A 24815-nucleotide genomic window follows, 5' to 3' on the forward strand; every position below is an offset into this window, starting at 1 on the left:
GTGGCTGGTGCTGGCGCGAGAAGTTGATGTCGGTTCCCGAGATGCGATCGGTTGTGGTGTCGGCGGTGGTGGTGGGAAGCGCGAGAAGAGTTGTGTCGGTTGGTGAGGAGAGGTTGGCGAAGTCTGGCAGGTGAGGACGGGCACCGACGGCCGGCAGTAGGTTGCAGTTGTTGTGGTGGCGACTGTGGTTGCTTGAAGAAGAAGAAGACGAAAGCGAACTTGTGTTGAACTGGTGGTGGTGGTGATGCAGGACCGTTTTGGCGGGAGTATCCAAGCTGACGGACAGAAAGCAGTCTGTGGAGTGGGGCGTGGTGTCAAGGAGGGATAAGGTGAGGAGGCGAGATGTACGGGGGGGGGATAGAAGATAGGCGAAGCCAGTTGAGCGAAGCGGCTCCCTGTGACCGACGTCGTTGGGCGGGAACCTTCGAGCAGCCATCCGCAAACACGTTCGCTGCCCTTGGAATACCTGGAAAAGAGGACGAATGCAGATCCAAGAGCGCCACAGCAACACTGACTTAAAATGACCAATAATGTGATGCCAATTCCGACAAAATAAATATTACCGTTCGGTCAATCACCGTGTAGCTGCAGTTGCAAGGTCGTTGCACACACCGGCGTTTTGCTTCTTTAGGTCTGGGCAGCGGGCCGCACGCAATCAGAGAGGCATCATCGCTCAGGCGTAGGCCATGATTTCGTCCCACTTGTGGTCGCCCAACACCTCGTCGCTGATGGCCTGGATGACGCCCTGGTAGACTTCTTCGAGCAGCTGCGGGTCGGCGATGGGGATGTGCCGCACGACGCCCCCGCGAGCCTCCGGGCCGGCGCCACCGCCGCTGTGCGAGGAGGTCCCCGCCACGGACGACGACGAGGAGGAGGAGACGGACGAGGCGGTGAGCGAGGGCGGGAAGTAGGCCGAGGCGCCGGCGGTGAGCGTGTAGAGGCCCTTCTTCAGGCCCTGCAGCGCCACGAGGCGCACGCCCAAGCCCGGAACCTTCTCTACCGAGCCCTCCATCTTGATGCCTGCGCGCCAAAGACAGACACACACACGAGGCCGCGTGGACACGAACATCAAAAATAAAAAGAGAAGAAGTAAGACACTTCTGCTTTTAGCCCCAAATTTTTGGGTAGCCCAACTCGCTGCGGACCCGAGGTTGAGGGGATGCAAGGGTGGAGAGGGAGAATGGAGAGGGGGGGGGGTGACGCACGTTCGAGTCGCACACGCCACTCTTGTTTGTACTTGGGCGCATCCTCCGAATTGACCCAAATGACGGCCCTGTTGTGGCGCGAAGAAGGCGGACGGAGTTAGGCTTAAAGCTGAAGGCGTGAGGTCGCCCAGCTCGCTTGGTTTGTGGTGTGGTGGCTGGCCGCCAGCGCAAAATTCTCAAGGCTTGGTCGGTGGTGGTGCAGTGCTCGCGCTTTGGTGTGTGCGCGCACTCGAGTGATATGCTTTGGGTCGTGTGCAGGCGATAAGAAGAAGGATAGGCGCTGGCCTTCTCCCGTCATTCCAATTTCCCAACCCAAAAAGGCGTGAAAAGAGCCAAAAATTTGGTTGTATGGGTGGCCGTAAGTGTGTCTGGCACACAGGCAGCGACAAAACAGAACCGCCGCGACTGCCAAACCGCTGGGCTTTGTGGGACGTGGGAGGGGAAAAGGAAAGAGCCGAGGGAGGGCGTACTTGTTCGTCACCAACAGCACACGCCGCTGGTCGTCGAATCGTTCATGGAACCGATACCACTCGGACTGGTAGGAGCCATTCCTCAGCGTGTACAAGATGAATTGTCCGTAGGCCTTCAGCTCCGAGTACGGCTGTGTGAGTCGCACAGGTGTGAGGAGTGAGTCGTCTTCTTCTTCTTCTCCGTTTTCCAATGAACGTGAGTGCAAGAGGGCGTACGAGGATGACTTTGTCCTGCCCGATATACCGGGGCAGACGGATGCGCTCGCGGGAGTGGACGTGCGATGAGTCGGCTTGGTTGCGCACTCCCTGGGTTGTCTTGGTCAACGAATCCAGCACGCCCACTGTGGGCTTGACCACCACACTAGATCGGATCCGCGATGCATGCACGTGAGCGAGGAAAGTGGTAATCGAGAAAGACGCAGTGGGAGAATAGTGTACCCCAGCACCCCCGTGGCCAGACCCTTGGCCAAGCCGCTCGGCGAGAAGTGGTGTGAACCATCCGAGCCCTTGTTGGTGGCTCCGACGATGGGATCCACCTGCACCATGGCCGAGGAAGAAGCACACACACACACACACACAGAGGTGAGGCTCAACAAGGAGAGAAGGCCGTACCGAGGTACGACATGCATGAAGAGAAGAAGGAAACCGTACAAAGACGCCGGCCACGCCGGAAGCAAGCCCTTTGCCCAAGCTCTTGGCGCCTTGTAGAAGACCCTGCCCCGCGTTGGTGGGCTGTTCTCGAATTCGTTGGATGCGTTCCTCCCTATCGAACGTACCGGGCAAAAAGGGAGGTGAGTCGCGGCGTCAAGAAGAGAGGAAGGATCTTCAAGGGAAGAGGTAGGGCAGGGCGGTACTGGAATTGGTGGTTCACAGAGATCTTGGTGATGCCCGTGGCGACGGTGTCCGTCACCTTGCTGAGCGAGTTGGTCACACCGACCATCGAGTTCTTGACCAGAGAAGAGGTGCCCTATGTAACACCAACCAGAGAACAGTGGTCACTTTCGTATTTTACTCGAGGCGATGAGTAACGTGCGCGGTGCAGTACCTTGGAGAGGCCGGCGCCGATGTCCTTGGGGTTGGTGGCGAATGCTTGGATGGGCTGGAAGAAGAAGTCCTTCACGCCGGTTCCCAGGTTGCTCACCAGCGACACCGGGTTACCCAGGAAATCGAACGACCCCAACACCTTGTACGCCTGCATCGCAGTGATAATCGCACACGCACACGCACACGCACACGCACACGCACACGCACACGCACACGCACACGCACACGCACAATTGCCATAGATAATTTTTAGTGCTTCACACTCTTGTTCGGCCGCAGACAAAAGGGGTGAATGGTGGGAGAGGGCACCTCGCGAATGGCCTGGCGAATGTAGTGGGACGAGATTCGTTGGACGAGCTCGTTGGAGGTGGCGAAGGGGTGGTGGATGTCCAGGTAGTTGAGTCGAATGGGCGCCCTGTCGATATCGGGGATCTTGATGCCGAAGCCCAGCACGCCGAACGCCCAACGGACCGGATTTTCTCTGTACGAGGGCGGGTGAGCCAGTGGCATCACGCGATGAAAGAGAGTCGGCCTCTCGTGAGGGGAAGTGCGTACTCGTCGGCCGGCGTGTTGGGGGTGGTCATCAGGGTGACGTGAAGCGCGATGGGGTTGATCGTGAGTCGTTCGAAGTAGAGCTTCTTGGCTTCGACGGTCGACGTGGGCCGCACCAGGTTGCCGATATTTTCGCTGCGTGGTATGTAGCACATCACATGAAATGAGCGAGCGTCGAAGGCGATTCGATGGAGGGGGAAGCGGATGATGCGTACATGGTCGTGACTTCCTCCACGGTTTGCTCGGTTTTGCCCCAGTTCGATATGTTGAGGGAGAAGAAGTTGACCATCTTCAGCAGGAATTGCTCCTCGATGTAGATGTCCATTTCGTTCAGGCTCAGCTCCGCCAGCTTGTAGTAGTCTGATAGTGCGACGCGGTTGTTGAGCTACGCATGCGCCGAGAACGGTGTGCGGTGGACACGACAGCAACGTACCGATGGACGAGGCCAGCTCCTTGCTCTTTTCCAGCTCGCGAATTGTGGGGTTGCGCTTGACTGCCCTCATGCGCACGAACGGAGCAGCGTTGGGGTCCTTGAACACCACCACCGGCAGAGGCGTGGCATAGAGCATGTTGTCCACCTGCAGCAAAGGGTGTCAACACACACTCTTGCAAGAGTTCAGGCCTCACTCACATAGCTCGGCCGGCTGGTTGTTACCTGGAACTGGTGCACGCAGAAAGATGCGTACGAGGCACCGTAGGCCTCCGAGTAGCAGTACTCCACGTGAATGTCGCCAAAGGACACGTAGACGACCTCTTGCGGGGTGGCGTCGATGAGCGAGATGCCGAGACCGTGCTTGAGCTGCAGGGTGAACTTGGTCGAGGGCTTCTGCGCCACGCGCTCCTGCAGCTCCTCGCCCTTTTCGTGCGCCTCCCGCTTCAGCGTCTGCGGGAACTTCTTGCTGTCGACGATCTTCAGGTGCCTCGTCGGACCATCCATGAACACCTGTACACGTCGATAAGTAAACCATGAGCCAAGTTGAGAATTGAGGCCACCACTGGGAAGGGGGGGTTCGAATTATACCTCGGCTTGGAGGAGAATCTCCTGGGCCTGACCATCGACGGGCACCACGTTCTGTAGGGTGGCACGTCGGAGTTTGTGCAGTTTGATCTGGTCCAGGTTGTAGCTATGTACAAAGGTGGTGGATGCGAGCTCCACCGTAAGCTCGTGTTTCTGCCGACGGAAGGAGGTCGAGGTGAGTAATGTGTTATTAGCGTGTGCGAGCGAGCGGCCACTGCACTTGATAAGTAAAGCAAGCATGTTGGGTACCCGCGATGGTGCATCCCAACAGTAGGGGACCGTTTCCAGCGAGGCCAGGACTTGTGGAATGCCGACCGCCTGTCGACATGCACGACAATTGTGAGCAAAGTACACTTGAATCAACTCAACACCACTTTTTGGGCGCAAGGAACCTTCTGGTAGATGGTGAGCGGGTAGCTGGTCCAGTTGGTGATCTTGTACGGGGGAAGCTTTTCCTCTCCGTAGAAGATGACGAAGCAGGTGGCCTTCTCCAACTTGACCTCCGCCTTCATGAGCCACACCTCGCCTCCCCGCGTGCGGCACTTGATGACCAGCGTGCCGATCGTGTCCACCGAGAACGGCCCCGTCCTGCGAACGTTTCGTTAGTGGGCTCAGTCTCTGAAATGAGATGCAAGCAAAGCCAAGTCAAGTAGCAGAAGAAGAAGAGTAGCGTACCAGTGCCAGTCCTCGCCGCGACAGACGGCAATCTCGCGATTCTCCTTGGTGAGGTCGAGCCAATGGAACGGCAGGCGGGAGTTGGCCGGCAGGATGTACTGCATGTCAGCGAACCCCTTCTGCTTGTAGTAGATCGGCTCGTCCAGATGGTTGACCAACACCAGGCGGGGCGTGAAGGTGACCACTTTCGTGCGGCCGTACTGAGAAGGAGAGAGAGGTGTGAGATTGTCCATGCAACGCTGGAGTGATGTGGGAGTACAGACCTTGCCGGGCGCAAAGTCGATGTCGACACCGAGTTCGAACTGGATGCGCTTCTTCTTGTAGCTCTTCTCCTTGTCCTGGATCTCCACTACACCAGTCGTACCGGCCGTTTCCAGCGAGAATGGCTTGATGGTTGCAAAGAGGAAGGAAGAATGTCAATGCTGTGCGCTCTTGCACTTGAAAGAGAAAAAGGACTGCGCACCTTGGCCCACTTGGAGTCAGCAATCTTCACCGATGCCTTGTTGCCAGCGATATCGCGCTTGTGATACGCGAACATTGTGGGCTGAGCCAGCTGCTTGAAGTGTTCGCTCTGTGTGTGTGTGTGTGTGTGTGTGTGAGTGAATGTAGTTGTGTAGCGAAGCAAGACAACGACGAAGCGCGTATGGTTGTCACGATGGCTGGGTACCTCTCCGAACAGCTCGCCGCCCTCGCCATACCAGTCCTTGGGGTCCAAGCTCTCCAGCTGTGCGTACTTGCGAATGACCTTGATCTCCCCGGTGTTCTCCTTGGGGTCCGGAGGCACTTGCTTGAAGAACAGCGGCAGGCCCGTGTGGTTGAGCATCCAGAACTGGGCAAACACCGACACCTTGCGAATGCCACGCGAGTTGACCCTGCAACCATCATGTGACAACCATCAGCCGTGGTCCCCCCGGAAACAACCCAAAGGGGGAAGTATGAACACGCACCGGTTGTGCAAGTTGACGTAGAGGTGATGTGCGTTGGTGCGTGTGGGCGCCATATCGATTTTCTTGGCGATGGAAGGGCCGGTAATGTTGACCAACACGCTTCGCCTGTAACCTGTGATGAAAGGGCGATTAGCGAAGAAGAGTGTTTGTTGAGAGCGGCAGGGCTGGACTCGCGCCGGCACGAACCTGGGATGGCGATGGTGAGCTTGAGCTCGGCCTCGGGGTCGAGCTGGTGGATGGACACTTGCTCGCCTCTGGCCAGGAATCCCTTCTGCTGCGTGCCCACCTTGGAGTCGACCAGGGCGTACTCCATATCGCACAGCAGCACGTTTTCGAGGATCAACGGCGGCGAGATCGTAATCACGTGATCTCCCTTGGACCTTTCCCTGCGGCAGCAAGTGAGAAAAGTGGGCAGGGCGCAACACGACGCACGACACCGCACACACGACACGCAGCACACGACATAAACGTACTTGGCGTTGGGCTTGGTTTGCACTTGGAGGTTGACAGCGAGGTAGCACGGTTGCGCCTCGGCAGAGACAGCCGGGCACTTGAGGTAGTGGTTGTTCGATACCTGCTCGAAGCACTTGATTCCCGTTTCAGACCAGCCGCACTCGGACTCCTTGGCGGTCAACAGCTCGCTGAGCTGCGCCTTGCCGGTGAGACCCGCGGGGCGGAACCACACGGAGTTGGCTCGCGTCTTTGATGGCCAGATGGGCACCGCCTGCGACGTCATCGGCGCCATGGGCTTGAGTTCGTTGTGGACCGTCTTGTTCCATCGCTGCACTTGGACGTCCAGAATGAGCGACGTCTCATTGCGCAGCAGGATGTTGGAGCGCAGTGTAAGCATCTTGCTGCCATCCACCAACGCCACCTGTACACAACACACCCAACCACATGATCAAACTGTCATTTAGCCTGCTCTTCGCTGCACTGAGTTTGTCCGCGTGCACACAGAGTGGGATTGTGTGGGGAATGGGTGTGGGCGTGGTACCTCGTAGATGGCATAGACCTGCTCCTCGGTCTCGATGGGAAGGAGCGGAATGAGGTACTTGCCCACCTTGTGCAGCGGCAGGTTGCCGATCTCTCGGAACTCGTTGATTTTGTGCAACTCGATAGCGATGGTCCTGGCGAGAGCATTACGCATGGAGACAAGCAAGCATTGAGTTGAGCGACGCGGTTCTTTCGCGAACCCCCAAACCTCCTGCGGGAGTGGTGGTTACCGCTGCGAGTCCGACTTGGCGTATTTGGAGTTGGTGGCCTTGGGTGCGTCGGCCCACTTCTGGAGCTCCTCGCGAAGGGGAATCACCGCATTCGGCTTGAGCTTGCGCTTGTTGGGTTCGTGGCCTGGCTGCGCTCCGTAACCCACAGTGAACATACATCATAACCGCCCGACACGAGTCAATCGAAGGGCTCGCGCCTCGCGCCTACTGCTCAGTGGTACGTACCGTCGGGAACCACCAGCGGATGGGCTGCTCAGACATGTTCGATAGGAACAGTGGCGAGAATCCCTTGCGCTTCTCCGCGGTCTTCTTAGCCTGGAATGACCCGATGGCGTGAGTAGGCCGAATGACAGACATTAAAAAAAAAGCTGTGTGCTTGCATACCACTTCCATGTCCTTGACTGTGGCGTTGCGCATGTCTTCCTTCCATGTCTCGATGGTGGAGTCCATGGTGTCGAAGAAGGCCTTCGTGATGTTGAGATTCAACACTTCCATACCCTTCAGCGTTACTAGCGACGTTTTCTCGATCTGCACGCCACCACGAAGGTCATCAACACTCCTCTCTCCACACTCGAACACTGTTGGCGTCACGTACGTCGACCTCACAGGCCCATGGCTCAATGACAGGCTCCCACTTGGCGTACTGCACGTTGTAGTACTGCGCCTTCAGCTTGAAGTTGATTGTTCCTTCGATCTGTGGGGCAACAGACGAAGAATCAGCACCAGGCAAGGTATGCTCTCGGCCAATGCGGGATTAGAATGAGGGATTAGCAATACCTGTGGCATCACTTGGGTGAGCTGAGCCGAGAGCGAGGTGATGCGCGCGTCGATGAGCGGCACCAGCTCGCGACAATCGTTGATAAAGAACAGACGGAGGTTGCCGATCTCCACATTGATCTGCCACACATAAAGCAAGGTTAGCCAAACTGTCATGATCTTCGAGGAGGGCATGCGACCGATCTTTACCGTTTGCGTGACCAGCGGAATGTCTTGCAGCGTGAGAGCTTTGTGGTCCGGGTCATGCGGCTTGGAGACCTCAACGGTGAGGGCCGTACCTAGCGGTCAGACGTACAAAGTCGTGTCAATCCGAGTGTCGCAGCCGAGCGTAGGCAACTGTGGTTGTTGTTAAAAAGCGTACCTGCTCCGGCAGTCGCAGCGCCAGCAGAGAAGGTTCCGCCCAGCACAAGGCTCTTCTTTATGCCTGTGCTCGTGCCTGTAGGCTCGAGTTCGTTCTTGTTGCGAGTGCCCGTTGGCACGGCGGTGAACGAAGAGGAGAGAGGCATCTCGCGCAGAGACGCGACCAACGGCACAGTGGCGGGTCCGGGATTGGAACGGGAGGAGCCGAGCGACGTCTCAACCATGGTCCCGGGTCCTTGGTAGGTGCCTTCGCTGGTGCCAGTCTCGGGGTTGGAAGGCGGGGCCAAGGCCATCACCACCTTGCTCAATAGCAGGTAGTCCTAATTGTCGGCGGCGTTTCGATAATGGGAGTGTAATGGGTGCAAACAAGATACGAAGGAAATGAAATGAAGTGCGGACAGGCGCGGGTACCTTGTAGGAGAAGGTCAAGTTGATGGGATCGAGGTGGGCGTAGACCTCCAGCTTGGGTCCCACTCTCTCATAGTTGAAGGAGAAATCGATGGGCGGCAGAATGGCCTCGCCACAATCCTACAGTGTGACAAAAGTGAACACAGGGAGGTCAGATGGGCGCAGCAACCATCATGGCCGACAGGCATCGTGATAGGGAAGAGACGTACGTCGAGCGCGCTCTTTCGGATCTCAAAACGCTCGAGCATGACCGACATGGCGTAGGTGAGATTGTCGACATGCGAGTCGGTGAGATAGCGATAAATAAGGTCCGTGCGCACGAGCACTCGGGGCGTGTCCAACCGCTTCGGGTCCTCGAGGAAGTACAGCTCGGGTTCGCGCACATGGAAGCACATCTGTAGGCAAAAACGAAAAATAGGTGCATGCATGAGAAGACCATCATCTTGCAGTCGAGCGGTGTGAAGACCAGACCTGGAAACGCTGCGAGGTTTCGGACTGGGGCTTCTGCGAAGGCGGAGCCAGCTGCTGTCTCTCATCATTGATCCGCGTGAGCTCGTCGATCTTGGGCCATACGAAGTCCTGCGTGCAGCGATGACAGATGAGCCAAGCGCAAACAAGAGCCCAATTATCGGGTGATGGGACACCTTGATGGCATAGACCGCGTCGGGGATGACAACGCCACGAGCGCACATGAGCTCTGCCGACATCTTCTGTTCTCCGTCTGGTTTTCGCACGTAGTGAACCAGCAGTTTCCTGTGTGTCGAGATCGCACATACGACTCGAGTGAGCAATTATGCCCTCACTTCCCTGCCGAGAATGATCGCCTACCTCCGCTTGTCTGGCTTCTTCTCGTCACTAAGCCGTATGCTGCCCTTCGATGATTTGGGGGAGCTGTGGCGGAGATTCTGCGAGCGCTTCTTGCCCGTGGATGACTTGAGTCGGCCGGCTGCCGGCGAGCTGGCCTCGTTCCCTTCTCGTTCTTTGCCCTTGTCCGTGGTGGGGTCGACTTCGCGCTCGCTCGCGTCATCGGTGTACTCCGCGTCGCTGGCTTGGGACGAGGCCAGGAAGTCCTTGATCTTCAGTAGGTCCTCGCCATTGGTCGTGATAAGGTGCTGTAGTGATGGTGGAAGCCAAAGCGTAAGCGTCCAGCCCAGGTCCGGGCGCATCTAGCTACCACATGCGTGCACGTACCTGGAATTGGTTGTCTGTGGGCCGAGTGTCCAGCAGGTTGACATCGCGTGCGGACAACTCGGTCTGCAAAATAATTAAAAAACAGTGAGCATCCATGGCCGCCCCTACAGCAACTCGCCTCAAGGAGGGTGTCAGTGGGTACGCGTACCACGATGGAGTCGTTCGACAGGAGCAGAACCAACAGCTTGAGCTTTTCCACGTCAGCCTTGACCATCGAGTCGGGATAGGGCGACAGCGGAGAGTCTTTGCGCAGGTGGCTATGAAGCAAAGTGTGAGCCAATGCACAAACACAGAACACAGGCGCAGGAGGCCGACAAAAGTACGAGGGCGAATGACATACAAGGTTGCTGGCGACGGGTCATTGGTGAGCTCCAGCGCGAGCCGGCCCATGGTAAGCGCAATCTGCATGTTGATGAAAGGTTCCTTGTGTTCCACCTTCTTCTTATCGTTGGCCGCTGCGTCCTTTTTCTTCTTTTCCTCTTCGTCGTGCGCCACTACGAATAGAAACCAAGTGTGAGATAACCGGATGGGCCGGTGCGACAGTTGCAACAGTCTAAAGAGGTCGGTGATGTACGATCGTCGTCAAGCGCGTTGGGTCCTTCGAGCATATTCTCCTTCCAAATGCCCAGCAACATGGTGAACTGCGAGTCTGTGAGGGACACCTCAATGGAGGAGATGTTGCCCGAGATCTGCACAAGAGGTGGTGAGGCGATTAACCCCGAGAAAGACGAAGCTGAGTGTTTTTGTGTGTGGTTGTATACCTTGATCTCCGGATACTTGTGCTCCTTGTCGTCGGAAGGCCGTTGCAGTTCCAGGATGACGTCGATGTCCTTGATGATCTGATAGTGCGGACTAGAGGTGGACACCTTGTCCGTGGTGCACCTGAGGTTCATCGAGTTCATCGATATAGAGATGTTCTCCAACCATGTGCTGCCCTCAACCTTTTGAGGGAAAGAAGAAATGGTAATGTTAGACCTGTCTGACCTGCAGTGAGAGGCTACTGCTTTCCGCAAGGGATCACGATACCTCTTCGACGTGGTTGAAGATGGAGATCTGACCAAGGTCAGCGATCGCATGCTCCTTGGACTTGGAGTTTCGCGGAATCACGAGCTGGGGATTGATTATCACTGCCTCGTATTTGATCACTGTACGTTGAGAGGCGTTAGAAGGTGACCGCTGGCGTAGCGCGTTGGGGGGGGGTTAATAGTACCATTCTTCTTGAGATTCTCCATGGCTTCCGAGGCCGCTTCGGTGATCTTGTGCGCCGCTTCCGATACGAGCCCGTGCATAACGCGAAGCTCGGCCATGTAGTTGGCCACCTCTCTCAAGAACTTGCGTAACGCAATGAATCGAATCGAGTTGATACGAGCGCGTGCACATGAGTTAAGGATTCGACAGCGGACACACGACACACACACACACAGAGAGAGAGAGAGAGAGAGAGTCCGTGGCGGAAAGGATATGAATCAGCGAGTCGAAGCCAGGGAAGTCCGCGTCCTTCCGGCTGAATGTCTCGAGAGTGAACTCCACCAATTTTTCGCCTCTGATCTCGGCAATGTGGTAGTAGAGAGCCTCGGGGGTGAGGTCGTAGATGTCCACGTTACCCAGGATGGCCTGCACACCGGATTATAGTGAGACAAGTGACCACGAGGGAATGTAAGGCGCGTGCTTAGGGTGACCTTGAGGGCGAGAGTCTCTTCATAGTGGTCGTACTGCACCGACGACGTGCCGAATGTGCAGAGCGCGAGCTTTTTGCCTTCTTTGTTGAGCGTGAGCGTGAACTGCTGCAGCACCGCGGTGAGCTGTGGCGGCCAAGAAAAGATGGAACGTCAGTCAACAAGTAACAAAGATGCTTACCGGCGACAAGGGAAGCAGTACCTTGAAGATCGTTGTTCGCAGGTGACTGGCGCTCATGCGTGGAGTCGGCTGTCGCATGGGCGGAGGCTCAGTGTCGGGCTTCATTGGCGGCTTGACCTTGCCGGCTTTGATGAGTGCCTCCCGGTACGCTTTTCGTGCTTCATACATGGGATTGCTGGTGTGAAAGGGGGCGATGCGAGCCGGTCAGCACCATGCTTACCAATGGCAATGAGAAGAGGACGGAGAAGAGCACGTACAAATGGCCCATGAACACATCGACGGCATTCAGCAAAGACACCACCGTCTCTCGGTTCACCATGAGATGCAGCGAATTCGCCACGATGTGGAGAATGTTGTCCACCCTCTCGTACTCGGGTGAATGCTGCGAAGGTATTAAAAAAAAAAAACAAGATTAGTGTAAGTCCAACCCTGTTCTGTGACGCTCACGCCCGTACCTCTTTGATCATGAAGTAGTAGGCCTTGATTAGATCGTTCTCCGAAGGCTTGGTTCGCTTTTCCTCGCTCTGCTGGCTGGCTTGCTCCTGGCTCTCGAAGTCCGTACTCTTTCTCAGGTGGTGCGGAATGGGCAGCGGCATGGGCTTCGAGGTGACCAGAAAGCGGAACTCCGGTCCCCATTTCTGTGTGGCGTGTGTGTTTGTGTATGTGTTGGCTGCAGTGGCTCTGCACACGCTGGGGCTTTTGTGAGTCATACCTGCAGCATGTCCTTTACCGAGATGTTGTGCAGGCCAACGAAGACTGCCATGTCGAACTTGCGGTACACGAACTGGCCCGCTAGTCCCCTGAGGCAAATCTGCTCGTGCGGACCACAGCACGGTTAGCGTTGTTCCGTGCACTTCACAACGCGCGTTGGGAAGTGCAGGGTACCCTGACGATATCGGCCTCCTTCTCGCCCAGGAGAACGTTACGCAGCATCAGCGACGCCTTGGGCACGGTGAACCGCAACTCGAAGATCTTGTTTCGCAGCTTGTCCTGAGGACTCCTTTGCTGCTTTGTCTTGATTTCGGTGATGGCCAGTCTGTGTAGATGGCGTCAAGTCAGTACTCTGCTGCGCAGGAAATCGGCGAGAGTGTGCGGGGGTGTCACATACTTTTCTTGCTGCTCCTCAAAGGTGACGATGTCGGGGTGATCCAGCCGCAGGGTCTCGTCCAGGTCATCAGACAGCCGCAGGATCATGCCAATCAAGCTCGCAATTTTGACGGGTGAGAGGTAGAACTTGAGCGATGGCAAATCACCGATGAGCCTTGAAAAGACAGGGAGAAAGGGTCAGTCCCAACCTCACCCCAGCATGCGGGAGCGCCTGCGCAGGTGGACGCGTCGTACAGGACTTTAGCCAGCTCGGGGCCGGAGAGCACTTTGCAAATGCCGAACTTGAGGTTGATGTCGAACTTCTCCACAAAGTGCATGGGGCTTGGTGGTTCGTTCGGCTTTCGCTTTTGCTGTATACGCGGAATTGCAACCCCATTAACACACAGCATCACACACTGGGAGAAACCGGAGTGTGCCTACCTTGAGTACGGGCCGCCAGTTCGAGGTGTAGGGTGTAAGGAGCGCCTGTACGGACGAGATCTGGATGTTGAACTGATCGTAGAAGTCGTCCTCGTGTACCTGTGAGAAGCAGGGCCAAGCAAATGAGTGGCGCCCGCAGCAGGTTCTTCCAAGTATGTCGCTCGGACCTCTTTCTCATTGAAGGTATCGTTAGCTTCTCCCTGATTGGTGGTCGAGAAGTTGACTTGACCCAGATCAGCAATCAGCGCGAGGGAGTCGGGGTCTTGAAAGTCCTTCGGCCAGATGATCAGAGGCGCCTAGAGAAGAAAGGACCAATTGAGAATTACAAGCCGGTGTGGGGGTGTACGGGAGGTGTTGTACCGTGGCATCGACATCGATGGTGAAGGCCTTCCTGGAGCTGAAGAAGCTCATGAGCTGCGCTTTGGTGGCACTTCGAAGAGCGCGCAGCCTGCTCTGCGCCGCCGATCGGAGGTCTTTCAGGTCGGTCACGATCTTGTCCAGGAAAAAGGTAACTATAGAAAAACAGAGAAGAGATCAGTACGAGTGTCACTTGGTGCGAGTGGGCGTATCGTCCAACGTACCCAGGCGACCAATGACGCGCGGTGGCACCACGCAATCGAGAGCGCCCAGCGTCAGCCGGAAAGCAAAGTCCAGGCTCGGCTGGTCTGGCGGCTTGAAGTCGAACCGGGCGGTGAAGATGGGCGTAGGCTCTTGGTCAATCGCTCGCTTCGATCGCTGCAGCCTTCGTGACGGTCGCATAAGGCACGGAAACTTGGTGTCCTCCGTAAAGCGATCGTAAAGGCCAACCCCGCCTAGGCTGGCGACGACCTGAAAGACGGAAGAGAGAAGCCGAGATGAGCAGCGTAGGCGGCCCGATTGCTTCATGAGACACGGGCATACCGAGAAGGAGCCCTGGCGCACGGACACACCCACATCGAGTTCGTCGAATTGACCGAACAGGATGTCCTTTCTGTCCGCGTCTTTGAACACTCCCTTGCCGTTGGTGAGGTGGAAGTTGATCTTGAATTGCACGTACTGGGCGGGAAGAACGGTTAGCATTGGCCTCGTTGGTGGCAATGAAGGAGCAAGGACGTTCGAGGGGACATACGTCCTTGGGGATGATAACAGTGGACTCTTCTTCGTCAGTGGTATAGCCAATCGAGGCGTAGAGGTTCCTCTTCTGCTCCAGCGTCACCATACTCAGCAAAGCGTCCCAGTTTTCCGTTTGCCCCTGCGTAGGAATTGTGAGTAGAGCTGGCTTCGTTGTTCGAGCATTGGCCGTTACTGGTCTCTTACCGAAGCGGCGCCAGAGGCTGGAGCAGCTGGAGACGAGGAGCCCAGCCCGAAGTAACTGAGCCAACTGGACGTCTCTTGCTTGTGGGGCATCTTCTCGGGCGCGAGGTCAAGCTTCAACTCGGCCAGCGAACGGAAACTGCAACGCGTTGAGGAAGAGTGGAATCAGCCACAGTCCCGGGCAGACCGTGTCAGACAGGGGTACGTACTACAGCAAGTCCTCGTAGCTGTACTTGCGCTCCAACTCGGCAAGCCGGGGAGCTGGCTCGTAGCCTCGCAGTTTCAGTTTGTACAGTTTGATGTACTCGAGCCTGTCCCTTCGCCGTTCGGTGTAGTACTCGCCCGTCCACTTCCGTCGCTTCTCCTTGACGTCCTTGAGAGCACAGTTGGTGGCGAAGGTCCACCACGCTTTGGGGTCTTTCATGGGCGGTTGTTGCGGACGCAGCTTGCGGTACTGAGATATCGATTTGTGATGTTATGGAGTGTTCAATCAGCAGCCCAACGGGCTGAGCAGCAAACTAGTTCACAAGAGCAAAGGCTCGTACCCTGCGCCCCTTGGCCTGCAGCTGGAACCAGTTGAGCAGACCGATGATGTCGCGGAACTGTGATTCTTCGAGACCCAGCGAAACACGTTCCAGGAGAAAGTTGATGGTGGCCTTGGGTATTTCCATATTGGGCAGTCGCTCCTTGTTGATGATCACCTACCGAACAAATGCCAAGGACGGGAGGTGTTCAATTGAGGTATTCGCCAACGCGAGGTCGGGTGTTCATGGTACCTTGAGCTCGCTGGAAACCGGCCGCACGATGTAATGTGGAGCTTTGGCGGTCTTCTTGGAGTCCTCATACGACAAGATCTGCAAATATTATGCATGTGGCAATTAGTGGCACAGTGTGTACACGAAGAACGCAAGAACACGCACCAGGTCATTCAGCTTCTTGCTCAGCTCTGCCGTCGATTGATAGCTCATGAAGGTGGCGTCGGTGTCCCAATAAACAGCCAAATTCTTGATCTCGACCAACTGCACGACAGAAGGGAATGCGGCAGACGCCAGGTGAGCGCTGCTCATGAAAGGATAGCTGCAAGAGTAGGGCGTTACCTTGTGCACGAGTTCATGTTCAGTTGTGAGGAAGGCAGGTTTCCATGCAGAGTCGGTGGACCGTGCAGATAGCTGGTCCAGTGTCAAGCCACAGGCGAAGGGGTGCTGTGATGCGGGATTCATGATCAGCGAGATGAGTGAGGTTTTTTTCAAGAACCAGACATTCATTCAGAAGGTGAACGAAGTTTTTTACCTCCGATCGGTTGTCTTCGTAGCGGATATGAATCTTCTCTATGGTAATCTGGATGTTGTCGATCGCCTTCTGTACAAGCCTTGCGACAAACCCCTCCGGCTTCTGCACCATGTTGTCCTGGTCCGCTGCTGTGTCACAAAACGAAAAACATGGGAGTGAGGCGAGGCTGCCGCAGCCTACATATCTCGAAACAGCAACAGCAAATGGTAGGCTACCCTTCTTTTCTCTCTTCTGCTGCTTGAGTAGTTCGGCTTGTGTGAGCTTCTTCTGCTTCTTCTCTTGCTCGCGTTCCTCCTCTTCCACGTCCCACTGTTGCCCACACGCCAACAGCAAGGCCACGGTCAGGGTATTCGTTTATCATAAACCAATACTCAAACTCCGTATGGAGCAGAGGAGCTCCCCGAGATGAAGGTTTACGTATTCATTGTTGGAGGCGGCAATCACGAAGATGTTGCGAATAATGATGACGATGGGTTCGCTCAGCAAACCCGAACGGATGCTTGACCACGGAATCTTCAACCGTAGCTCGCCCAGGAAGCCTTCGTGGTTCAGCAATAAATGAATTAATGTAAATAAAATAGAAAAATATGCCTCAACGCTGCATCCTGCACACGCCTGCAGGCAGTGGCGCATACCTGATTTAACGGCAACAGGCAGATTGAGGTTGGCAAGGGCGCTCACTCGGATCTCGAGGTCCTTGAGCACCACATCACCGCCCCAGATGGCGATTTTGAGGTTCTCCTTGTCGAGGCCCTTCACGAACTTGCCCAGGTACTTGGTGAGGATTTCAGAGACGATCGATTCGAACATCTTGCTCTCCTCCTGCGCACGGCGAATGCGGCTTGCCCGTGCTCTTCGTCACTGATGGGCACTCTTCCAATTGAAAGATGTTGTCTCGCGTGGCAGTAAAGCTTCGATGTGATGGCCGTGCCCACAGCCCACCACCAGGACGTGGCTGGTTCTTTTTTTCCTTGGTTTCTCTGTTTTTTTCCCGCCCTCTTCCTGTTCCGAATTGGCTTCAGGAGACAAGCAGAACATTGCTAACGACGCTAGTTGGTACAAGTGCTCTACTGATCGATTGTGCTTCAACAAGTCCGTTGGTCATTTATGAAGGCAGCATTCCTTCCTTCAGGCAAGAAAGAGGCTGTACACAATCCTCATCGCCCAATGCGGACACCAGCCCTTCAAGCGTCTCTCGGGTATCAAGCGCTGGTAAGGCAGAGAGCGCTTGCTTCACCCTTAGGCCAGTCCACATTGAATAGAGTGAGCAAGACCATTCCGATGCAGTGATTCATGGAGGCGCATACCGAGAGCCTCGGCTAGCACTGACGAGGAACAGCAAGGTCACTTCGCAGCGGAGTTTGTCTAAGTCCACGCACACGGCCCACGCCACACTGACGTCTCGTGCTTCCTCTACGACCACAAACTGCGCCATATCTATGTCCGCCATGCCGCGCATTCAGACAAAGCACACACCCAAGGAACAGCAAGTGCAACGTTACCTGAGCCCATGTGCCAGTCCTTGAGCTCAAGTTGAAAGCCATCCAGGTCTAGCGTTTCCTGCTCGTGAACGTGTGAGTGGAGAATCAACATGGCACATTCATTGGTCGTAGTTGTGCACCTGGACCAAGTGAGTGTGCTGATCTGCCGGCTTCAAACGGTCGATGCCCACATGCGCCACATCTTCTTCCCCTGGCTACATGCACTCGCAGCTTAGGGCAACACGGTGCAATCGAACCACACAAGATGGGCGAAAAAGCGTACCGGCCGCGCAAGGTTCTTGGGAGCAAAGAGTCCGATAAGCGGCCACCGAGAGACGCCCTGCCGCCCTTCCTCCAGCACGTCGTTGGCAAAGAGCCAGCCCTGGTAGAACAGGTTGTAGTGGTCGGCCGAGCCCGGCAAGCGTTGGCTCACCTGCACCCGCAGCTGCCACTGCAGACCGGCAGCGCCCTCGGGCGGCAGAGTAGGGGGCAAACGCACGATGCGCTGGTCAGGCTGGACCAGGACATGGTGGGCGTGCTCCCGCACCACTTCAGCCCACACCACCTCCTTCAGTGGGCGTCCGAGTAGTGCCAGCCGACCCAGCACCTCGTGGGAAGTGAGGTCAACGACGAGAAGTTGGGGTGCGGCACGGAAAGCGTCGCCCCCACCATAGGACCCCACCGTGAGGGTGCACCACAGCCCCAGCGCCTCGCTCTTCTCCACACCCAGCATTTTGTTGTTCTATTTCGTTTCGTTTCGTTTGTTTCGTTTTGGTTTGTTTGCTTCCTGCGAATCTTCGCACTCACGCCTTTTCCGTTCTGAAGCCGCGAGGGTGGGAGTTGTGGTTTATTGTAGTAGAGCTGATCGTCCCTCTGGCTCGTCGGGTCGTCGTTCCTGCGAGTTGGGCGCTGTGATCCTCTGTTCGTCTTGTATCGAAGCCCCTAGGTCGTTTCTAGCGTCACCGCCTACCCTCTCGTTGTGTGAGCTGGACGACACATCGCTTTCTGAACCCACGGCGGACTCGATGGCCAGCTCCGCTGTTGTGGTTGCGTTCGCGGGCTGTTGTTGCTGGCGCATTCGTTCGAGTAGCTGCTCCTTCTGCTCGAGAGCCTTGTCAACGCTGCGCAGGAAGGAGCAGTAGAGCTTCTTCTTTTTGGCCACGTGCTTCCACTCGTCGACTTCGATCCGGCCGCGGCAGTCCTCGAGATAGTCGATGAGCATGGGGTGTGGACGGGACATGTTGAAGGGCCCGATAAAGAGGTCGAGGTTGTCTTTCACGTTCGTCTCCTCGCCACGCTCGACGCAGAGGACCGAGTAGAAGCGATCGAACTCCTTGACGATCTCCTCGTCGACGATGCGCCAGTTCTTGCTGAAGTTGAGGTAGGGTCGCAGGACGCCAGTGCTGATGGCCGGACAAAACACGAGCCGATGGCACGCCAGCGCCTGCTCCTGGTCCCGCTGCAGGATGTCCACTATCTGGTTCTCTCCAAACCCTGCCATCACGGCTTGCTGCACCTGTTTGGCGATTGCCAGGTCAGAGAGGCATGAAAAAAAACGAATAAATATAAACAAATAAATCCATAAATCCATAAATCCAAAAATTAATAAATTATCCGTTAATCGTGACTTTGCGATTGGAGATTTGAGATTTGAGGCATACCTGGCCGGGTCGGAAGCAGCTGAGGCCATTGCCTGTGATCCATCTCGGACGGCTTCGCCATTTGTGGCGACGAGGTGTACATGACCTTGCTAGCGAGGGTCGGATTCTTTTCGACGCCCACTAAGTCCGTGTGGCCCAGCTCGTCCAGTTCGGCCAGCAGGTAGCCGTTGTCATAGCCAATGTCTGCGATTGTGCCTGGATGTCGCAGATCGAGCATGCTCAAGACCGTCGAGAGCCGTGTGCCCAATCGCAGATTACGCCGGGATGTAACGATGCCAATTGCCCCGGCAGACGCGAATGGTGAGAAGAGGGGAGTGGAGAGGAAGGCGGATGGTGGTCGCGCGCCAGTGTGGAAGGAAGGGCACGGACCGGTCGTCCACCTGCAAGACGAGGCAGCAGATGTCGTCCGCCTCATCTTTGTGTTTTTTAATCTTTATGCCAAGAAAAACGTGCCGGCGTGTGTTTACTTGCACGCTAGGAAGAGGCTGCAGCGCTGGCCGCCTGCTTAGTCACAAAGGCATCGACAGCACGCGTGACCGTGGCAATGCACTCCGTCGGTCGTTCCACCACGTACTGCGCGGAGGTGATTTGCTGCTGGTCGGGCTGCGGCTGCTCCGTTGTCGCATGCCCGCCTGCGCCGCTGCCGCCCTCTCCATCGCTGCTTCGGCTCCCCGCTTCAGCCGAAGCTCTTGCGGGCGGCACCTCACCATTGAGGTCGGCCCCTGCAGCAGGGGCATCCGCACCAGCGGAGGTCGAGGCGGCGTCTCTGCTCTCCGGCGAGTAGAGGAAGGTGAGCAGCTTGGGGGTCCGCTTCTTGAAGGTGATCTTCACGATATTCTCCAGCGAGTGCACCCGCTCCACAGCCACCAGGAACCGCTTCTCCTCGTGCACCCGCAGCTCCAGCAGTTCGTCCCCCGTCACCACCAGATACCTGCGGGGAGGGGGTTATGCTTTAGTGACACAGGCACAGCACACAGCACGCAGGCGACGAGGGATCCGTACCACGGGTGAAGGCTAGCGTCGATCACCTGTTTGCAGGCGAAGAAGGACCAGGCCTGGTGAGACTCCACGTACTGGTCCAGGCGCACATACTCCCCGATCTTATGCTGCGGTCGCTTGTTACGCCCTATCGGTGACACACGCACGCGCGCAGTGAGACGTGACGTCCCATTGCAGGGGGCATTGGCAGTACCCGCGGCCCAGAGGGATGGCAGGGAGTTGAGAGACTGCCAGAGACCGGGCTTGCGCGGCTCGGCGATTGCCTTCTGCTTCTTGCTGCTGTCCTCCGCTGGAGCTGGAGCAGTGCTCTGTTCTGGCGCAGCCGCCTCCGCGGGGGCCGCGCTGCCGTCGGGTTCGGTTTCGATCGGGCCAGCTGGAGACTGGCCAGCGCCGTAGCCATTGAGAGAGCTGCTCGTGTCGGTCGTGGCGGGCTTCGCAGTTGCCTCGCCTTTGGCGCGTCCCCACGAGGAGAACAAGCCGCTGCCCCAACGCGACACCGTCGTCTGCCCAGGGACGGCGGCCTTCTTCTCCCCATCGCCGAGCCGTGCGGCTTCAGCGCTGCTTTCCGCCGAGGGCGGTTGATCGCCCGGCGGCGCTGATGGACCCTTCTCGTGGCCCTCCTCGGCATTGGCGTCTCCGGCTTCTTCGTCTTCGGCGCCCTCGTCTTCTTCGTCAACCGGATGGGCCTGTTCGCCTTCACCGTCATCGTCGTCGTCATCGTCGATGGTGAACAGACGCTGGGAGGTGGAGTGCTTCTCGACCACTGCTTGTTGCTTTTCCTGGCCAGCGGCGGACGAGGCGTTGGTAGCAGGCGCGACAGTGGCGCTGGCCGCATCAGCCGGTCCGGCAGCAGGCGCCGAGGCGGCGGTCCTCCCACCGCCGAGCGAAAAGGGAATGGTGGGCATGCGAGTGGACACCCGCGAGAAGCCCGACGCGAGCGTCGACACCAGCGATGTCGGCAACGAGATGCCCGGCGTTCGCAGCGACGACGTTGCAGCTCCCGTCGAGGCGGTCGATGGGGAGGCAGAGTCCGCTGATGGAGACGAAGCAGACGATGGTGATAGTGCCGGTGCCGGTGCCGGTGTAGGGGATGATGGCGTTTGGGTGGGGGATGGCAGTGGCGGCGGAGGCAGCGGTGGGGATGTGGATGGAACAGCGGCGGAGGAAGTGGAGGAAGAGGGCGGAGATGAGGAGAAGGAGTAGGCTGTGCGGTCCTGGTACTTGGGCGCCGCACCGGACGACCCGGTGAGGAAAGACGAAAAGAAGGCCGAAGTGACCGACGAAGCTGCCGACGATGACGACGCCGCCGACGACGCGTTCTGAGTGCTGATGCAGACGAGACACTTGGAGCGGTCGTGGTCCATTATTTCGGTGTAGTCCTCCGCGGGCGATGCGGCAGGCGACATGAGGAACGAGTGCAGCGCTTCGTAGCCGCCATGCACCCCGCTCACGTGGTTGAATCCTGGGGACACGATATGATATTGTTTGTTTGTAGTGAGCGAATGCCAGGAGGCGAATGGAGACCAGCTGGGCCTACGCACCTTTCTGCAGGAACTGGAGTACGATGAGCTCGAGAAATGTGTCGGTCTGTGCAGCGCCCATGAAGGCGAAGTGCATGGAGTCGCTCTTGAGCTGTGCGAGCCCGTCCAACAGCTGCTTGAACTCTTCGGGCCGCTCGAGCAGCTGGTCAGGGGAGAGGACAGAGGTGAGCGTGGAGACGGGCGAGGGGCGGACGGTGCGCCCCATTGGTTAGTTTTTGTGTTCTTTTTGGCAGCGCGCACCAATCGGGAGGGCAGGTGGAAGGCGGTCGGGAGGTGGCCGCTCCGGAACTCGTCGTCCGTGCGCACGTCGAGCAGGAGGAACTTGAGACCCTTGCCGGTCATCGTCTCTGCCGCTTCGGGCGCCGACAGCTGCAGACAGGTGGGCGTCGACAGCGACGGATCGGCCGTGAAGAGGCACCGCTTCACCCACGCGCTCCAGTCCTGTGGCCGCCGCCGACGAAAGATATGAACGAAATCCGCGCATTGTGTCAAGCGGGTGTCTACCAAGTACCTGTGTTTGGAAAGTGGCGGCGTAGAGCTGCTGCCTAAAGGCGCGCGGCGTGCGTCGTTCGAACGTGAGGGCCTGATAGGTGGTGGTGGTGGGGTGGGATGAGATAAGATCTAGCGAGCACCAACGACCACATGCATGAGTTGGGGAGAGGGGTGCACACCTGCCCGATGAGCTGGTGGATCTCCTCCGGGGAGGAAGTGGTAACGCGCGAGAGCTCGGAGAGTATCGCCTGCTGGCTGGTGGCAGCAAGAATCGCCGATCTGCGGTTGGAAGCCCAAAAGGCGCGTTAATGCGGGGCTCTCATATACAGGAGAGTCCAGAGCGGAGGCCGAAAGCTCTAGGGGGGGTACCGCTTGCTGAGCAGGAAGGCCAGACCGAAGAAGTAGGGGAAGAACGGATCGCCATGGGCGAAGAAGAAGTCCCACAGGGTGTAGACCTCGTCCATGTCATAGATGCATGTAAAGAGCGAAGAGAACTGTGCCCACCCACCACCCGTTAGTACTCAAGTCGTTACGAGAAGGAGGCACAACAGCCACGCGCGGAAGGATCGCGCACCCATTGGGAAGAGAACCGGAAATGGGGTAGATTGTTTTGGTCGAGGAAGAGGCATAGCGGTTGGTCGTGGTACAACACCAGCAGGCGGAACAATTGATTGATACAACTGGTACGACGATACGCGGTAGGTGGTAGACTTAGAATGCAAACTATGCTTTGAGAAAAAAAAACAATGTGGCTGCGTACGTATGAACAGAGGAGTCTTCGACGAAGGTGAGTGGAACGTGCTTCGAGATGAAGGTGTCGAAACAGTTGAAGGCCACATCCAGTGGGTAGTTGAGCATGAGAAACTGGGCCAGTAATTCGTTCAAGTACAGGCCTGCACATCATTTCACAATGACGGTGTTGAGTGACTGATCGCACTAAGGTTAGTCCTTTAATGGAGGGCAGAAAACCTTCGCGGTACTTGACATAGCGACGCTTGCAGTAGAACCGAAGCACACGAGTCATACGCTGCGACACGCCATCGTCTCTGAATTCTGCATGGGTAGTGAGTTGAACACACACCACACCACCACACCACAAGTCGCGCTTCGATTGTCGTACCGGGCAGCTCGGGGCGAGTGTCGCGGCAGGCTTGGACGAGCTTCTCCTCTTCGGGCGTCAGCGGGGCGGCAAGCAACTCTTCCCACCCGGCCATCGAATCGCCCGGCTTTTTGTCTGCGCCCAGAAGCGACTGCACCAGCAGTTCAACCAACGAAGAGAAGCGCGGCACTACGTTGGCCAGATGGTAGCGGTGAGCGACAAGAGGTCGAGGCGCACCTTCCACAGCGCGGGCCGGACGGATTCGGGAATGATGTAGCTGCGACCAAGCTGCCGCAGGTGGTCGAGGTCGGGCGAGGCCTTGCCCAGCTCCTCTTCGAGCTCGTGCATCGCCTCCTCGCTCGTCTCTTGCCCGTGTGGGTAGTCCTCCTGTTCGGCGGGCTTGTTGGTAGACGAGTCTGCGTCGCTTCCGCCGCCGAGCTCTTCGCGTCTGACCAGTTCCCGCAGCTTGAGCTCGTTGAGGCTCTCAAGGTAGCGGCCTTCGATGGTGTCGGTGATCTCCTTTATCAGCGAGTGCTCGGGCGTCAAGTCTTGTTCAGTCGCCTCCGCCTCGACGAGAACGTCATCACCATCGCCGCCACCGACGCTGTCGCCATCCTCTTCCTTCTTTTCGCTCGTCTGTTGCTGGTGTTCATCATCGTCGCCCCCGTCAGCCGCAGCTTGCGTGGCGCCGTCTTCTTCGTCAAGTGCAAACGTAGAGGTGCTTGCAGCCGAGAGCGTGGAAGCGAAGGCGGCACCAGGCACGGAAGAGCCACTCTGCGAGTGCATGAGTGCGGTTGAAGATGCCGGCGGGTGGTCCACTGCTGGTGGTGGCAAGGGGGTGCGAGTGTCAAGAGAGGGCCTGGGCGGCAGCTTTTTGCTGCCCATCTCTTCTTCCATGATCTTCTGCAGATCGACTTCGCCAAAGCCGAAATCTAGCTCGATGTCGCCCATGGGAAGGCTGTCCATGTCTGTGGACGCAAGCTGCCGGTTGCTGTCGAGCGCCTCGAAGAGGGGTTCGTTGAGGATGTCAGCCAGCTGGCTGGACAGATCAAAGTCGCCCATTGAAACGGAGGGTGAAGCCGCCCCTTTATCATCCATAGTGTGCCTTTGTTGTTTTATTTCCTTTTTCTTTTTCAGGCAGCTTTTTTATTTTTAACAGGCCAGCACTTCAGAAATCAAATTGAAGGATCAAGGATGAACAGCAACAAGTTTTACGTCCCGCGAGGCCCGAGGGTGGAGCATGCGATCAAGGACCCTGCGATCGAGGAATGGGCGTTCTACAGGGAGAACACGCACCGCTACTTTCGGATGAATCCCAAGATCGCGAGGAAGGCCCTCATCTGGGCGGTGGCCGTGCCGTACATCACCTACCAGCTGACGAAGATGGCCCAAATCGAGCAGGACAACCAAAACCCGCGCAGCCAGCTCGCCGTTCCCGACCGGAGTACCTTTGAGACCGTCCAATGCCGGCACCATTCCGACGTCCCTCCCCGCGCGTCGATTTGTACCTTCGCATAAAAGCACGCGTGCCTTCACTCCTCGCGCTCTCCCTCATCTTGTCTCGCAGCCCCTTTCTTGGCAGCAACTCAAGCGGAAGCTTGTCGTCGTGCACAGCTCGTTGGTGTAAAAGGTTGCACTAACCTGACTTTAATCTTTGTTTTGAAAAACTACTACTTCCTTGCTTGATGAAGCTCGAAACGCTCGG

General features: G+C 57.1%; 3 protein-coding genes and 2 pseudogenes across 3 annotated transcripts; 1 reads left to right on the forward strand and 4 right to left on the reverse strand.

Moving 5' to 3' along the window:
- Window positions 1-673: 673 nt before the first annotated feature.
- Window positions 674-16647, reverse strand: ACA1_383530 (annotated as a pseudogene).
- Window positions 16648-17128: 481 nt separating this feature from the next.
- ACA1_383540 (uncharacterized protein) lies at window positions 17129-18051 on the reverse strand (the record flags this gene model as incomplete). Its single annotated transcript, XM_004338787.1, has 4 exons — window positions 17129-17274; window positions 17340-17397; window positions 17459-17533; window positions 17602-18051. 4 exons carry the CDS (start codon window positions 18049-18051, stop codon window positions 17129-17131), a joined length of 729 nt encoding a protein of 242 aa, XP_004338835.1.
- A 209-nt stretch (window positions 18052-18260) lies between these two features.
- Window positions 18261-19196, reverse strand: ACA1_383550 (annotated as a pseudogene).
- Window positions 19197-19453: 257 nt separating this feature from the next.
- Window positions 19454-24172, reverse strand: ACA1_383560 (TBC domain containing protein; the record flags this gene model as incomplete). Its single annotated transcript, XM_004338788.1, has 15 exons — window positions 19454-19701; window positions 19723-19910; window positions 19982-20105; window positions 20172-21011; window positions 21213-21440; window positions 21520-21661; window positions 21760-21960; window positions 22031-22102; window positions 22191-22290; window positions 22381-22505; window positions 22586-22691; window positions 22772-22904; window positions 22981-23064; window positions 23132-23261; window positions 23348-24172. The coding sequence occupies 15 exons, from the start codon at window positions 24170-24172 to the stop codon at window positions 19454-19456; spliced, it is 3546 nt and encodes a 1181-aa protein (XP_004338836.1).
- A 132-nt stretch (window positions 24173-24304) lies between these two features.
- ACA1_383570 (uncharacterized protein) lies at window positions 24305-24628 on the forward strand (the record flags this gene model as incomplete). Its single annotated transcript, XM_004338789.1, has 1 exon — window positions 24305-24628. One exon carries the CDS (start codon window positions 24305-24307, stop codon window positions 24626-24628), a length of 324 nt encoding a protein of 107 aa, XP_004338837.1.
- Between the last annotated feature and the right edge of the window lie 187 nt (window positions 24629-24815).

The sequence above is a fragment of the Acanthamoeba castellanii genome (genome assembly GCF_000313135.1).
Source record: "Acanthamoeba castellanii str. Neff unplaced genomic scaffold scf7180000084721, whole genome shotgun sequence".
Classification (NCBI taxonomy): domain Eukaryota; phylum Discosea; order Longamoebia; family Acanthamoebidae; genus Acanthamoeba; species Acanthamoeba castellanii.